This window comes from Pseudochaenichthys georgianus, unplaced genomic scaffold (genome assembly GCF_902827115.2).
Source record: "Pseudochaenichthys georgianus unplaced genomic scaffold, fPseGeo1.2 scaffold_453_arrow_ctg1, whole genome shotgun sequence".
Lineage (NCBI taxonomy): Eukaryota > Metazoa > Chordata > Actinopteri > Perciformes > Channichthyidae > Pseudochaenichthys > Pseudochaenichthys georgianus.
The window spans coordinates 165240-182697 of NW_027263018.1; the positions used below are offsets into that span (position 1 = coordinate 165240).

General features: G+C 43.6%; 1 protein-coding gene across 1 annotated transcript; it reads left to right on the forward strand.

Annotated features, from left to right (window-relative positions):
• The first annotated feature begins 176 nt into the window (after positions 1-176).
• Positions 177-2831, forward strand: LOC117442684 (uncharacterized). The gene has a single exon (XM_034078634.2). The coding sequence runs from the start codon at positions 346-348 to the stop codon at positions 2269-2271; it is 1926 nt and encodes a 641-aa protein (XP_033934525.1). The 5' UTR covers positions 177-345; the 3' UTR covers positions 2272-2831.
• Positions 2832-17458: the final 14627 nt, after the last annotated feature.

The following is a 17458-nucleotide window of genomic DNA, read 5'->3' on the forward strand; positions in this document are numbered from 1 at the left end:
CTTAACCGAATCACATGTGACCTTAACGGAATGACATATTCACAGTTGAGAGTACGCGATGACCTCATCATGACATCACAGATGAGAGTAGAATCGATGACCTCATCATGACATCACAGATGAGAGTAGAATCGATGACCTCATCATGACATCACAGATGGCCTTCAAGTTGACGAGGCGAGAGCTCTGCAGTGCAGGCATTCTTCAGTTCTTCAGTTCAGAGCGGCGAGTGGTACACGTATTCAGTCAGAGCAAACTAACGTCACAGTTTCCCAGACAAAACACATATCACGTAGACACAGAGATTTCTATTCCTACGCACAACACAAGTCCACAGACAGCGCCATGGATAGAACAAAGTCAGACCAGAGCAGCAAGGAGACATCCCACAGCCAGCACGATGAGAGTCTGATGCAGTTTGATGCAGAGATCGTCAAACTGCTCTTGATGAGAGGAGACAAACTCTTTGAGTGTGTGACAGTCTGTGAGGAAATATACGGCGCTCTGGAGGAAAGATACGGCGCTCTGGAGGGAAGATACGGCGCTCTGGAGGGAAGATACGGCGCTCTGGAGGGAAGATACGGCGCTCTGGAGGAAAGATACGGCGCTCTGGAGGGAAGATACGGCGCTCTGGAGGGAAGATACGGCGCTCTGGAGGAAAGATACGGCGCTCTGGAGGAAAGATACGGCGCTCTGGAGGAAAGAGACGGCGCTCTGGAGGAGGAGATGGAAGCTAAAGAGGCTCGACACAAGCAGCAGCTGGACGAGAACCTGGCGACCATAAACCTGCTGAAAAGAAGAGAGGAAGAACTCCTTCAGAGCCAGGAGAAGTCCACCAAGGACCTGGCTGAGAAACAACAGAGCCGGGAGAGTGGAAAACAAGGCATGAAGCATGTAGTGGACGAGAACAACCACCAGGCCGCTAGAAACCACACCTTGGAGATGGAGAAACAAAAGATGGAATGGAAAGTGAAAGGGTTGATGAAGCACAACAGTCAGCAGACCTTCAGAATCCACACCTTGGAGAAGGAAGTCGACCAGCTGGTGCTCCAGTTGGACAAGCAGGGAGAAAAGAACTCTGAAGACCAACAACCGATGGAGGCCAAGCTAAAAGAGGTGGAGAAGGAGAACGAGGATCTGGCTAAGAAGAACCTGAGCTGCGAGACTGAGCTCAAACAGGTGGACGCCAAGCTAAAAGAGGTGGAGAAGGAGAACGAGGATCTGGCTAAGAAGAACCTGAGCTGCGAGACTGAGCTCAAACAGGTGGAGGCCAAGCTAAAAGAGGTGGAGAAGGAGAACGAGGATCTGGCTAAGAAGAACCTGAGCTGCGAGACTGAGCTCAAACAGGTGGACGCCAAGCTAAAAGAGGTGGAGAAGGAGAACGAGGATCTGGCTAAGAAGAACCTGAGCTGCGAGACTGAGCTCAAACAGGTGGAGGCCAAGCTAAAAGAGGTGGAGAAGGAGAACGAGGATCTGGCTAAGAAGAACCTGAGCTGCGAGACTGAGCTCAAACAGGTGGAGGCCAAGCTAAAAGAGGTGGAGAAGGAGAACGAGGATCTGGCTAAGAAGAACCTGAGCTGCGAGACTGAGCTCAAACAGGTGGACGCCAAGCTAAAAGAGGTGGAGAAGGAGAACGAGGATCTGTCTAAGAAGAACACAAGCTGGGAGACGGATGTCCGACAGCTGAAAGACCAGATGAGAGAGAAGGAGGCCAAGTTCTCCAAAGACCTCGCCGAGGAACAGCTGAGCTGGGAGACCAAGGCCAGTTCCATGGAGACCGAAATAAAAGAGGTCACTCAGGAGAAGGAAGACCTGGCTCAGACACTTCAGAGCCAGGCGACTGAACTCGAAGACATGCAGGCCCAGGTACTTCAGGCAGAGGATGAGAGCAAGCTGAGAAAAGTCCAGCAGCTTGACGAGGAGATGGGGGAGCAGCAGGAGAAGTGCTCCAGATACCTGAGGCAGAAACACCAGAGCTGGGAGACCATGGTTCATCTGATGGAGACTCGACTGAAGGAGGCGAGGAAGGAGACGGACGACCTCGCTCAGACGCGACTGAGCTGGGAGACTAAAGAGATGAAAATGGAGGGCGAGAAGACAGTTCTGGAGGACCTGTGTCTTCACATGAAGAATAAGAGCAGAGGATTCTTCGCTCACAGGAGGGCGACTGGGGAAAGGGACGTCGTGTTGCAGAAAATGCTACGCAAGATGCAAGAGAAGGAGATGAGAAAGAAAGCAAAGGAGGAGAAGGAGGAGGCTGGACGTCAGTAGCTGCCTTTTCCTCTCCTCTTTCCCTCCGCTCACCTCCTTCCTCCTACCTCACCCCCTCCTGCCTTCCCATTTTCATACTCAGGGTTTTCTCCTGGATCTCAGGTTTTCCCACAATCTGTATAATGGATTTAAAAAAACTCACTTTAAGCCCCTCCCCCTTTAACTGTACCTACTTCCTGCTACCTCACCCTCCATCCTTTACCTCCTTCCTCCATACTTCCCCTCCCTTCACCCCAAACTCTCTCCTCCATGTCCCTCACCTCCTTCCCCCTACCTCACCCCCTCCTGCCTTCCCATTTTCATACTCAGGGTTTTCTCCTGGATCTCAGGTTTTCCCACAATCTGTATAATGGATTTAAAAAAACTCACTTTAAGCCCCTCCCCCTTTAACTGTACCTACTTCCTGCTACCTCACCTTACCTCCTTCCTCCATACTCCCTTCACCCCAAACTCTCTCCTCCATGTCCCTCACCTCTTCCTTCCTACATCACCCTCTCTTCCCATTTTCATTTTTAGTGTTTTTTAGTTGTATTTAGACTTGATTTTAAAATAAAATGTTAATTAAATGTATTCTGTGTGTGCCTCACTGTGTAAACGTATACAGTATATATTAATTACTGTAGACATGCTGGTTACTAAAGTACCGCTATCTGTTCTGTTTGTGATTTAAACAACTTTGAATTGAATAAATACAACAACAGAAGATGTTTGTTCAGATTGTTCTTTTATTTTGGGGTTCAATTACATTCTTTTGTTTTTGTTGTTTTTTAAGCGTTATTTAAAAAGTCCCCTATTCTACTGTTCTTCATCAATATATCACAGCTCTCAGATATATACAGAGCCTGTCTCTGATTGGCTGACACACCAAACAGATCATTGCAGCATTGTGAAGAAGGGGGGGACACATGTTGATGTAGAAGAGACATGAAGAGGGGACACATGTTGATGTAGAAGAGACATGGAGAAGAGGGGACACATGTTGATGTAGAAGAGACATGAAGAAGAGGGGACACATGTTGATGTAGAAAAGACATGAAGAAGAGGGGACACATGTTGATGTAGAAGAGACATGAAGAAGAGGGGACACATGTTGATGTAGAAGAGACATGAAGAAGAGGGGGACACATGTTGATGTAGAAGAGACATGGAGAAGAGGGGACACATGTTGATGTAGAAGAGACATGAAGAAGAGGGGACACATGTTGATGTAGAAGAGACATGAAGAAGAGGGGACACATGTTGATGTAGAAGAGACATGAAGAAGAGGGGACACATGTTGATGTAGAAGAGACATGGAGAAGAGGGGACACATGTTGATGTAGAAGAGACATGAAGAAGAGGGGACACATGTTGATGTAGAAGAGACATGGAAGAAGAGGGGACACATGTTGATGTAGAAGAGACATGGAGAAGAGGGGACACATGTTGATGTAGAAGAGACATGAAGAAGAGGGGACACATGTTGATGTAGAAGAGACGTGGAGAAGAGGGGACACATGTTGATGTGGAAGAGACATGAAGAAGAGGGGACACATGTTGATGTAGAAGAGACATGAAGAAGAGGGGACACATGTTGATGTAGAAGAGACATGAAGAAGAGGGGACACATGTTGATGTAGAAGAGACATGGAGAAGAGGGGACACATGCTGATGTAGAAGAGACATGAAGAAGAGGGGACACATGTTGATGTAGAAGAGACATGGGGAAGAGGGGACACGTGTTGATGTAGAAGAGACATGAAGAAGAGGGGACACATGTTGATGTAGAAGAGACATGAAGAAGAGGGGACAAATCAACTTCTGGTGAGACCGCGAGGAAATGAAAATAGTCGACCTGAGACAGGGCCCTTCTCACTTCGGCTAAATGGATTCCTTGCGTCCCTCACTTGCGTCGTTTCCCTGCGACTAGTCCCTCCCACCAGGGAAGCACGGAGAGACGCAAGGAAACCACAAGAAGCAGGGAAATGAGTTGTAAGACCAATGGGACGTCCTTTCCTCCGGAGCGTCACGTGAAGCGACGTCCGTTTGTTTGTCTGACAGCAGCTCTGTCCCCGTTATTTTTCACAAACACCCCCGCCACACATTTACTGACACAAACATTTGTATCATCTGTTGTAGACCCCAATGAATACAATTAAATAAGAACACAGTAAGGGGGCGGGGCGAGTGTCTGAGGATTTCATCGAAGGATGGTCTGGTGGTTCCTCGGTTATAGCTCCTCCATTATCGCTCCTCGCTCCTCCGGCAAAAATAAGGCCACTCAAGATGGCGCAGACAAATCAACTTCCGGTGAGACCGAGACCGAGGAGCGAGGAAAGGAAAAATAAGAGAAGTGAGACGGGCCCAGGGCCTATCACGGTGCCTCTGGCAACACGTGAGCCGCTCTCATCAGTATGCATTCCGCACAAGGTCCTCCCCAAAGTGGATCGGCTCGAATGCACCTTTAAACATTTCATCTGAGCCAACGCACGCTCCAGCTTCCAACAAGAGGCACTTCCTGTCCGCCATGGAGCACACAGAGTAGACACAAGTTAATGCACAGGCCAAGAGAGGAGATAACTGTGATCACACAACAGCATATTTGAGTTTTACTCAACGGAGAAAAGAAGGAACACTCATTGAGAAACAGGTCCAGCGCTCTGGTTTAAACACTGCAAGATTAAAAGGTAAAGGCATAGTCTGACATTCTGTTGCTTTTTTGCAGAGAGATTAAATTAAAGGTCCCGTGTCACGGCCATTTCGACTGATCATAGTTCCATTGTTGAGGTCAACTAGAATACATTTATATTGTGCGATGTTCCAAACTCACATTGGTTTCTCACACAGCATCTCTGTGTAGCATGTGTATTCACTCTCTGTCCTAAACGGCTGGTTGATGCTCCTTGTGACTCTGCAGACCGTTTACATGCAGAAAAAGCTACATAACACACAAGGGGACGGGGAATAACCGGAAAAGCATGGCATGGGACCTTCAAGAAGATCTGTATCACTCATGTGTTAATCATGTAGTTGGAGCCAGCAGCAGTTAGCTTAGCATAATAAATTAAAACGGTGGAAATTATCAGCATGGATCCGTCTTAATCCGACATCCATCACTGCTAAATCTCACAATGGTGTTTCTATATTTGGTTGTGTCGCAGCGTTTCTTTATTTTCACCACGTTTCGTTAAGTTGCACATGCCGTCAGCAGGGGCGGTTCTAGAGGGGGGCCAGGGGGGGCCAGTGCCCCCTAACACTGACCTGTGGCCTCCCTAACAAGAAAAGTATCTTTATTTTCACCACGTTTCGTTAAGTTGCACATGCCGTCAGCCTGGTGGAGATGTTTTTCCTCCACTCGCTTGTTTTGTCATCTATCTGCATGACTTTTCTTCAGCTGCGGGGCATCGAACTCTCAGGGCTCACTGGCGCCTCCAGAAACCTTTCATAGGGGTGGCCAAATGGGGCCACTGAAAATCTTGGAGTGGCCCACTAAAACCAAGAATGTAATTGTTGTAAAAGTATAGACTAGATGAAAACAATGGCAAAGAGAATCACCTACTGATATACTTTGGTTTCTTATTTTACATTTTCTGATACTATTCATCTAAAGTGAATATAATACGGATAGTTAACATTTGACTTCAAACAACATTTAAAAGAACCTTGTTGTGTGTTGTGTATACATGTGTTGGTGATTTATTGTTTTGTATATATGCTAGTTGTTCTTTCCTTTTAAAAAGACAAATACAGCTTAATTAAAATAAGTCCCTTTATTGTAAGGCACAACATGTTCTTCAGTTACATTCTGTCTCCAGGTTATACATAGTTTTAGACTGAAAGCTGTTTGTGTCCCACTGGGATCAAAGATCATTGACCTGACTTTATTAAACCAAGTTTTAAAACATGACTATTTTATTTCAACAGGACCCAACAACACAAGGGGTATACAATGGTAAATACATACTGTGATTGAACACAAATACACCATCTATTATTGACCTTTATAGCAAATTCAAAATATTATAAATTATACAAAACACCACCTTTTAGTATTAGACAGAAAATAGGTGACGAGACATTCTATTTCTTTAGATGAGGCCACTGTGGTGAGAGTAATACATATAGCTTGTATTCCATTTGTTTTGAAAATGTATATTTATACTTTATAAACAAACTGGTTACCCTTTTTTTTAATTAGCATACAGAACATTAGGAAAACAAACTTGACTAATCAGGGCTCAACGCTAACTTTTAAAAGTGGTTGCCAGGCTGGCAACCAGGCATCAGCTTGTGGTTGCCAAAACTGAAAATATGGTTTCCATTTGTAGTCACCTTATATTTTAAATAATGAAGATACTATGCAGTTATACATCAACTTAATAATGAAAATGTGACACTTAAAGAATGTTGAAATGCTTTACAATAAGTAATTAACACAATTATTTGAAACTCGAGTGGTAGGAAACTTGTCCACCCTCAATTGCTGGTATACAAAACAGCAGTAATGCAGCTGTTGTCATGTTCTTCACAGATCACTAGTTTCTTGGTCATCCGTTGTCTCCCTTTCAAATGTGGGTTGTCTTGACCTCTGTGCTGACCCCCACCATAGATCCACTCGCCCTTCAGCATTGAATTCTTGATTGTGGTTCTGTCATTGGCCGGACTACATTTCTAATGTTAAATAAATGAAAACCATTCATAGTTAAGAATTAGATATGAATTATTAATGCTGTAAATTACCTTTAATATGTCTAACTATATTTAACATGCGTTACCTTTTTATAGAAGTGATTATATTTGTATGCCATTATTTTCCTATGGTAAAGTTTCGTTGTGCACTTTTATTTTGGTAGTAATTAGATCTGGACTCTTATTTTGAAGGAACTTTTACCGGAAGTGAATGCACAACGGAGCAGAATGTACATATATTTTGCCTCCCTAGACTTTACACATTTCCTCTTTGCTTCTCGTTCGGGTTTACCTTACGCTTTATCAGTTGAATCACTTTGAACATTCGTTTGCGATGTTGACGGGTTGGCCGAACTTTTGACCCCACAGTCAAACAACTTAATTTGCTTCGCCATTTTTTGTAAAACAAACACACGGCGGACCGCGCACGCGAGTAAACGTGCATCGCTTTCTGGCTCCGTTATTACACCAATGCACGTGCAACTTAAGTATCAGGTTCCGACTGGTCACAACAATAATTAGCATTTATCTATTTTGGGGTGCACATTTTGCTGTTTGCTGTCTTTATTTCTTTATGTTAAAAACTGGTTGCCATCTCCAAGAAGTGGTTGACATTTTTTCTGAATGGTTGCCAATGACAACCTGGCAACCATTACTGTCGAGCCCTGCTGGTCGGCTCATAACCTCAGAACACAGAAGTGGAAACACTGCATAGATTCTCGTTTCATTTTGAAGGAGCTGCAGACCTAAAGTGTGTAGAAGACTTAAATGATTAAAAAGGTCACAATCACATTAATACAACTGTACTTAGGTTTTAGTTTCACTTTTACAAAACAGAGTTCCACATGTACTTTCTAGCATGTATGGCCATCTCCTCACTAGCCCTATGCTGCTGCTCCCCTGCCAGCTCTGTCTATCCTTTACTCATCTTCTTCTTAGTCACACGACAGTGATTAATAGTAGCCTACGCATTACACCAGCCCAGCATACCGATCAGCTAACATTTGCTTAGCAAGCTAAACTAACGCTAACTGGGATAGCCGCCAAAGTGTGTTTACAGACGAATTATACCTGAAGCCAAGCCAGCCTTTACTGAGCCCGAGCCTGTTTTCCAGGTCTTCCAGCGTTTTTCTCGTTTTAATGCCATTGAACACACATTTTGATCAGAATAACAGCTAAAGGTTAGCATATCTCCGTGTTCTGCTACCTAAAGCTAACACACTAAAGCCTAAAGTGTTGTGGGGCTTAACAGGCAACGAACGTATACGACTTACCTTCTAGAAGTCTGGTGGATTTTTGTCAACTCCAGTCCAGTCAGTAGAAAGAAACGTTTTGCTGCAACCTGCTGCTGTCTGTGCGAGTATCAGAGTGGTGCGCGCGAGTATCAGAGTGGTGCGCCGAGTATCAGAGTGTTACCATGGTAGCAGAGGGAGAGGGAAGGGCTGCAGTGTGAGCGTTGGAAGCTCAAATCAAGCGACTCGCTGGCTGTGTATTTGTTGTTAAATATCAGATAAACTACTACGCATACGTGACTGGCGAGGCGGTGTGTGTGGTGGGGGGGGCCAACAAATATATCAGGGTGGCCATGGCCCCCCCTGCCCCCCCCTGCTGGCGCCACTGGGGCTACTTTAAAAAAGACATGACCTTCCTTTCACACTCCCTTCCTGAGCTGCTCATTTCAGTTGGGGGAAAACGAAGGTGATTATCGACAGCGAGATGAGCTTCCATCCTCGCTGCGGAGGACATAACGCAGACCGAGCCCCTCTCTCCTGCCTATCCAAAGACCACGCTCGCTTTTTCTGCCCTTAAGCATGCCTGTAGCACTCCTCGAGGTCCCTGATGGAGCCTGAGGATGTGGAGAAACTCCGATGAGCTCAATCCCTCTACCAAGCCTCTCCTTCCGTATGTTTACGATAAGATGAGCTTGCATGCTCAGGCCTTTATTTCCTCTCCTGTGGTCGCATTGATCTGACCTGAAATGTGTCCATATATGGATTCTTAAAAGGTGCATAGGCAAAACATAACGACTAGATCCAGGTCCCGTGAAAAGATATGACAACTCTTGAAATGTGTATTTTACCTGTAAAACATTTTATTGAGAAATACAAGCTCCTTAAATCCTTCCTATTTCTCTTGCCTCTTACAACACCTCTGAGTGTAGCGCGGTGTCAGGACCTAAAATCACCAATACATGATTCTCTACATGACAAAAGCACTATATTTTAATGAGCACATGGTTATGGGTTGCCACATCTGTAAAGTGCTGTAGAAAAATCCCTATATAAAATAATGATGCCTGGCTTGTCGTCATGCTAAGATGTGTTTTAGCACCACTGTATGTTCAGGGCTGGTGTGTTTCGCTGAATGATGAGAGGCAGTGTGAGCTTGGGGGAAGACTTGGAGCAGCATCTGTATTTTATAGCTATCAGTATCTCTCACTATAGCTATTTCTTCCACTGTCTTGTTAGTATGTGAGGAATAATTCTTGGTTCGGTCACCACAACAATTGTTCAAACTTTATCACCTGCGCTGACCTGACTGCACAATTTAATCTAGGCTGACATCTTTCCTGATATTTCAACTCTTTCGTAGCTTAGCTGTTCTAGTATTGGGGCTATTTTTCTTTCTAATGATGAGAATATGGTGCTTGAAGAGGTCATATTCTGCTTTTGGGGGTTTTCTCTTTCCTGTTATATCGGTTTGTGTGCGTTTCTACGGTCTGCAAAGGCTAACATCCCTGTGTTCACTTCCTGAATAGAGACATCACTGATACAGTCGTGCTGCTATTGGCTGGCGCTCCAACACATAGCACGTGATAGGCTAAGGGGCGGGACATCTCTAAGTGGATGACCAATGTTAGGAGATTAAAATGTTAATTAGGCCGCATTTCCAAATCTCCTCGCGTCCCTACACAAGCCATTATCTTACAGGAAGGAAACCCAGCATACAAGTAACCGTTAAACAATAATCCACTTTAATGGTAATATACAATGCAATACAATCAAGTACAATCAATACAGTACAAATTACATACAGTTCTGTGGGATCCCACATTTACCTGATACTCACGTGAGCCAGCCAGCCAGCCAGCCAGAGGAGAAAGAGACCGAACACAGCGGGGTTTCTGTCTATATCCCTCGCTGACCCAAGGAGGAGTTATCTGCGCCTCCCTTCCAGACCAGTGATTGGCTGCCCAAATTATCATCAACACCCCACATCAGGGATGACTGTATGTTAACTCCTGACCTTCCCCCTCTTCCTGTGTCCTCAAAAAACCACATGTTAGCAAGCCCAAAACCAGCCCAGTTTTCTACACAAATCATTTTCAAGCTTCTTCACAGTTTGCATGAATACATACAAATATTTCCTTACACCAATCACAACAGAGCCGGCCAGCTAACCAATCAGAGCAGACTGGGCTCTGGTTTCAGATAGAGGGTGAAAAGAGGAGCTGCAGCACAGGCAAAAGTATGAGAGCCTTTTGAACATTAAAGCATGGAGACAGAGACACTACATACTGATATACACCTGAACATCAGCAGGAGATGACTCTTTAAAGTAGAGACACTACATACTGATATGCACCTGAACATCAGCAGGAGAGAACTCTTTCAAGTAGAGACACTACATACTGATATACACCTGAACATCAGCAGGAGAGGACTCTTTAAAGTAGAGACACTACATACTGATATACACCTGAACATCAGCAGGAGAGGACTCTTTAAAGTAGAGACACTACACACTGATATACACCTGGACATCAGCAGGAGAGGACTCTTTAAAGTAGAGACACTACATACTGATATACACCTGGACATCAGCTGGAGAGGACTCTTTAAAGTAGAGACACTACATACTGATATACACCTGAACATCAACAGGAGAGGACTCTTTAAAGTAGAGACACTACATACTGATATACACCTGAACATCAGCAGGAGAGGACTCTTTAAAGTAGAGACACTACATGCTGATATACACCTGAACATCAGCAGGAGAGGACTCTTTAAAGTAGAGACACTACATGCTGATATACACCTGAACATCAGCAGGAGAGGACTCTTTAAAGTAGAGACACTACATACTGATATACACCTGAACATCAGCAGGAGAGGACTCTTTAAAGTAGAGACACTACACACTGATATACACCTGAACATCATCAGGAGAGGACTCTTTCAAGTAGAGACACTACATACTGATATACACCTGAACATCAGCAGGAGAGAACTCTTTAAAGTAGAGACACTACATACTGATATACACCTGGACATCAGCAGGAGAGGACTCTTTAAAGTAGAGACACTACATACTGATATGAACCTGCACATCAGCTGGAGAGGACTCTAAAGTAGAGACACTACATACTGATATACACCTGAACATCAACAGGAGAGGACTCTTTAAAGTAGAGACACTACATACTGATATACACCTGAACATCAGCAGGAGAGAACTCTTTAAAGTAGAGACACTACATACTGATATACACCTGAACATCAGCAGGAGAGAACTCTTTAAAGTAGAGACACTACATACTGATATACACCTGGACATCAGCAGGAGAGGACTCTTTAAAGTAGAGACACTACATAATGATATGAACCTGCACATCAGCTGGAGAGGACTCTTTAAAGTAGAGACACTACATACTGATATGAACCTGCACATCAGCTGGAGAGGACTCTAAAGTAGAGACACTACATACTGATATACACCTGAACATCAACAGGAGAGGACTCTTTAAAGTAGAGACACTACATACTGATATACACCTGAACATCAGCAGGAGAGAACTCTTTAAAGTAGAGACACTACATACTGATATACACCTGAACATCAGCAGGAGAGAACTCTTTAAAGTAGAGACACTACATACTGATATACACCTGGACATCAGCAGGAGAGGACTCTTTAAAGTAGAGACACTACATAATGATATGAACCTGCACATCAGCTGGAGAGGACTCTTTAAAGTAGAGACACTACATACTGATATACACCTGAACATCAACAGGAGAGGACTCTTTAAAGTAGAGACACTACATACTGATATACACCTGAACATCAGCAGGAGAGGACTCTTTAAAGTAGAGACACTACATACTGATATGCACCTGAACATCAGCAGGAGAGGACTCTTTAAAGTAGAGACACTACATACTGATATACACCTGAACATCTGCAGGAGAGGACTCTTTAAAGTAGAGACACTACATACTGATATACACCTGAACATCAGCAGGAGAGGACTCTTTAAAGTAGAGACACTACACACTGATATACACCTGGACATCAGCAGGAGAGGACTCTTTAAAGTAGAGACACTACATACTGATATGCACCTGCACATCAGCTGTAGAGGACTCTTTAAAGTAGAGACACTACATACTGATATACACCTGAACATCAACAGGAGAGGACTCTTTAAAGTAGAGACACTACATACTGATATACACCTGAACATCAGCAGGAGAGGACTCTTTAAAGTAGAGACACTACATACTGATATACACCTGAACATCAGCAGGAGAGGACTCTTTAAAGTAGAGACACTACATACTGATATACACCTAAACATCAGCAGGAGAGGACTCTTTAAAGTAGAGACACTACATACTGATATACACCAGAACATCAGCAGGAGAGGACTCTTTAAAGTAGAGACACTACATAGTGATATACACCTGAACATCAGCAGGAGAGGACTCTGTAAAGTAGAGACACGACATACTGATATCCACCTGGACATCAGCAGGAGAGGACTCTTTAAAGTAGAGACACTACATACTGATATACACCTGAACATCAGCAGGAGAGGACTCTTTAAAGTAGAGACACTACATACTGATATACACCTGAACATCAGCAGGAGAGGACTCTTTAAAGTAGAGACACTACATACTGATATACACCTGAACATCAGCTGGAGAGGACTCTTTAAAGTAGAGGCACTACATACTGATATACACCTGAACATGATCTGGATAGCGCCCTTTAATTCAGACCTCCTAGCATTCCATAACATAACATATTGCCAGACATTCATGCTATATGTATTTGCAGTGACATATTCACAACCAATGTCTTCCTTATTGCCTTAATCCTAACATGGTTAATTACTTTGATTTATTGCAAATGAACTACTAAAACTAGGCATGGATTTGAGACACAGTTTAAGGGTTTTATTTTTGTTTTCATGCATAATATTCACAGAGATGATATTTGTAATGAAGCTGTATTTAACAGCAACAGATGTATGCTCCACCTCTCTCTTCAGCGGGGAGCTTTTGTTCTGAGAATCACTCACGATGCAGGAGGACGCTTCTTCAGACAGACTGACCTACATGTGGCTCGTGATGATGAACATCTCCTGCGTCGTGGGAATAATTTTTCCTCTTTGCATATATTTACGCCATTTTTTACGTTGGGGAAAGTTCTCACTAAAACACTTCTTGTGACATAAAAAAACATCCGAGGGGATAAAATCAATATTGACCTCATAGTGTTATAACTCTAGTTCCCGAGATGCTTATTTTCACTCCACCTTGTGTTATATTGAAGGGAAGCCTTCTGCATTGTTCAGAGCATGCAATCTATGGTCTATTTATAAAGCCAAACAGAGAGTGATAAGTAAACAACTCACGTCTGTCAGTGCAGAACAACAGTGCAGAAACTCGGCTTTCATGTAGTTTAGTTTGAGTATTTCACAGAGCTGTGGAAAGTCTTAGATTAAACTCCATTAAAGAAACATAAAGTAGGACTCTGTGTTATTGGGATTAAGCGCCTAGGGTTACAGAGTGCAAGTCGCTCATACCCCGCTGCTGTGTTAAGGATGGATTCAATCTAAAAAAGAGCATTTGTTATTCTTATTAGCCGCTTTCACACCAAGTACTTTGCCGTACTTTGCCGTACTTCGTTCCCATCACTTAAGAGGCTTCTCAATACTCACATTTCCCCTCCTCGACTCCTCGGTCCTCCGGTAGTGACCCGGAAATGAATTTCAGCGCGCCATTTTGAAGGACATCTAGGCTGAAGTCGAATAGTCCATTTAGTTTAGGAACCTTCCTAAAGGAGTGAAATGACCCGGAAGTCCCTCAGTGGCAGCCATGATAAGTACCGTTTGAATTCTCTAGAATGATGAGAACGATAGGAAAGGAGGTTTCAAACTTCCTTTATAACCTCCTTTAGCTTAGGAACCACTGGACCTCCCTAACCGACAGGAGAAGCGAAAATGCTGCCCCACAATGCATTGCAGCCGCAGCATTTGCCGTCACTCAACAGTCGGCCGTTCACGGAAACAACCGATTATGACCGAGAAATGATATCATGAAAGTTACAGTGCTTATTAAGCTTTTTAAAACATAGGTGGTAAGTTGCCAAGGTGCTTTGTTTTGAACGTTCATCAGTATTATAATCAAAGAGAGAAATATGAACGTTAGTTTTCACTGAAATGATCAAATAAAGTCAACATTTCACAGTCTTTACTGAGCTGTGTGGGGTTTGTTCAACTTCTAAAAGATGTTTGAATGGTGATATACACAGAGATAGATGGTAAGGACTAACGTTTATAATAAATACATCTGTATTGATTTTAAGATCTTTAGTTCATACAATCATACGTATTGGGATCATTGGTATTAATGTGGACCGGAGGGAGAGGGGGACGAGCAGTTTCACTTTCCTTTTTTATTTTTATTTTATTTTTTTTTTTATTTATCCTTTATTTATCCAGGAATGTCCCATTGAGATACAAGATCTCTTCTTCCAGGGAGTCCTGACCAACACGGCACACAACAAGTTTCAACATAAAACAAAGGCATTAAACAAAAAAAACATACAATTCAAATATAAATACAGAAGGCCATTTGTGCAGTGGCAAGAAGCATGATCACATCAGCAATAGCATCAGGTCAAACAGTTACATGTTTCATGAAGGGCTAATCGTAGCATACCTTTAAAAGCATTTACAGTAGGAAGTGCCTCTAGACAAAGTTTAACTTGCAGCGTATTCCATAAAAAGGGAGAATGCAGCTTTACCAAGCTCTGACTGCATCAAAGGAACATTTAAAAGCATCCCATTTGCTGCTCGTCTAGTATTAAAAAAGCAAGTATAAAATGACAGAAGTCTGGAGATATATAAGGGCAGCTTACCTAGCAATGACTTAAGGATAAAAATCAACATGTGTGATTGTCTTCTTTGGTACAGAGAGGACCATCCTGAGGACTGATGCAAAGTGCAGTGGTGGGTGCGAGAGCCTGCACCCGTTACAAAACATATAGCAGTATGGTACGCAGAGTCCAGCTTTTTAAGCAGGGAGGAAGAAGCATGCATATAGATCACATCGCCATAGTCTAATACAGACAGAAAGGAACTCTGCACAATTCTCTTCCTGGCTTCAGACGGGAAACATTTCCTTAAACGAAAGAAAAAGCCCAGTTTAGGTCTAAGTTTTCTCAGTAGGTTCCCAATATGAACATCAAAGGCCATCTTTTTTTCATCTTTCAATTTCAATTCCAACTTTGGTCCTGAAGAATATGTTTCTCTGCTGTCCCCGTTCATAAAGCAAAGCAGCAGCATCAGAGCACGGAGCAGAGTCTCTAGATGAGTTCACAGCAGTCCCTCGTTCTTATTGAACATCCATGTTGTAGTCCGCTGTATAGAAAACTGTGGTTTCCATGGTTTCCCCACAGCAGCAGACGCACACAATGACGTCCGCTGGCGCATCATAAACACGTCGGATAGTGAAAGTGCATTCGGATTCTCTAAAGTACCGCAGTCTCTTCTCCTAAGTCCTTTTGAATTATCCTATCCACTATCCCTTAACCCCGTGACGTTTCACTCAGAGGTCAAGGAATAGACGATAGGGTTAGAATTTAGGAGCTGATTTTTAAACTATCCGACTGCAGCCCTAATTTCTCTAAATGCACTTCGAGGACCGACCATCGAGCGTTGAGGAGGCTCTCTGGAGGAGCTATAACCGAGGAGACACTGACGGCTCCTCCACGGCTCCTCCGCGGATGCATTTCCGGGAACGGTGGAGGCGTGACGCACGGCCGGACTTATCTCAGCCAATGACAGCTCTGCATGCATCCCCTGGATATTATGTTAGAAACGGCTCTCACAGAGAGAACAGCTGTGAGGTCCGTACAGAAAGCAGAGCAGTATAATATATATCACTCAGTAGAACAGGCCTACTCTATTTGCTTTAGTTTAGTAGATATCTACAAACAAAGAGTCGATATCTTAGTGCTTCACAAAATAAAATACACAACGGCTGTAGCCTGATTATGCTTTAGGAGCTGTAGGTGTGTGTGTGTGGTACAGTGTGTAGGTGTGTGTGTGGTACAGTGTTGTGCTAGTTACTGAAAACCAGTAACTAGTTACCATTACTAGTTACTTCATTTCAAAAGTAACTCAGTTACTTTACTGATTACTTACACCAAAAAGTAATGCGTTCCTGTTAAAAGTAACGTTTTAGTTACTTAAAAAAGGGCTCCCATTATATGAATGCCCTTATAGCCTTCATTTCAGTACTGTTATTGCATTGGAGAATAATACAATCTGTTGATCAACTTGACATGCATTATATGCAATCTGGATAGCATCGATATTAGCTGGCTTTACATTGTTGTATATTCTTTCTCCAGGTAGTTGGAAAAAGTTTTCCGTCCCATATGCCGTGTGCCGCCCGGACATGCTATCATGCTAACTAGCTCCCTGAAAGCGGGTGACTCCACTGTAGCAATAGCCTGCATGTGTTCTACAACATACCGTGAATTGGCTTCATCGACTTTCCCCTGGCGAGCAGTCCCTCGGTTAAAATCCAGCCGCTGTTGCTTCGGTGCAGGTGGAGGTGGAGGTGGAGGTGCAGGTGCAGGTGGAGTGGCGTCGGCTGAGTCTCTGTGGTCTTAGCTACTAGCTTCGTCCCAGCATGTTGTTTCTGCAGATGTTTTAAGAGATTTGAATGACTGGTTTGGGCAGTAGATAGGCTCTTTGACCCGCCAGGACACAACTTACATTTAACTAAAACGTTCTTTTCTTTGTGCTCGACAAAAGTGAAATAATTGAGCTCCGCCGCCGGTGTTCCGGTTTAACTGGTTCCCCGATCAACTGGTTGACAGATGTGGAGGCGTGGCCTTCGACTGAAATACACATTTCGATCGCTTCTTCTGTCGTTTACATACATCTTTTGGTATATTTGGCTGGATAGGAACACTTTGATGCACATTCAGTACCAGTGTGTGAGGTTGTGGTTACGATGGCGATATCCGGACGCGAACAGCGAGGACTACAAAAAGAAAAACGAGTTGACATGGGCATGTCTGTTCAAAACATTGCGAGCTCCAATAAATCATTTAAACCAGCTATTGTTGTCAGACTTATTACTGAATATCGTTCTTAATGTGATACCAAGTCCATCTGAGACCTGTGTACACCTTCAGACAGCCTCCAAGTGAAGCACACGTTGTTTACTCACAGTTTGAAAGCAGCGTGGAGAAGTCTTCCGCTGTG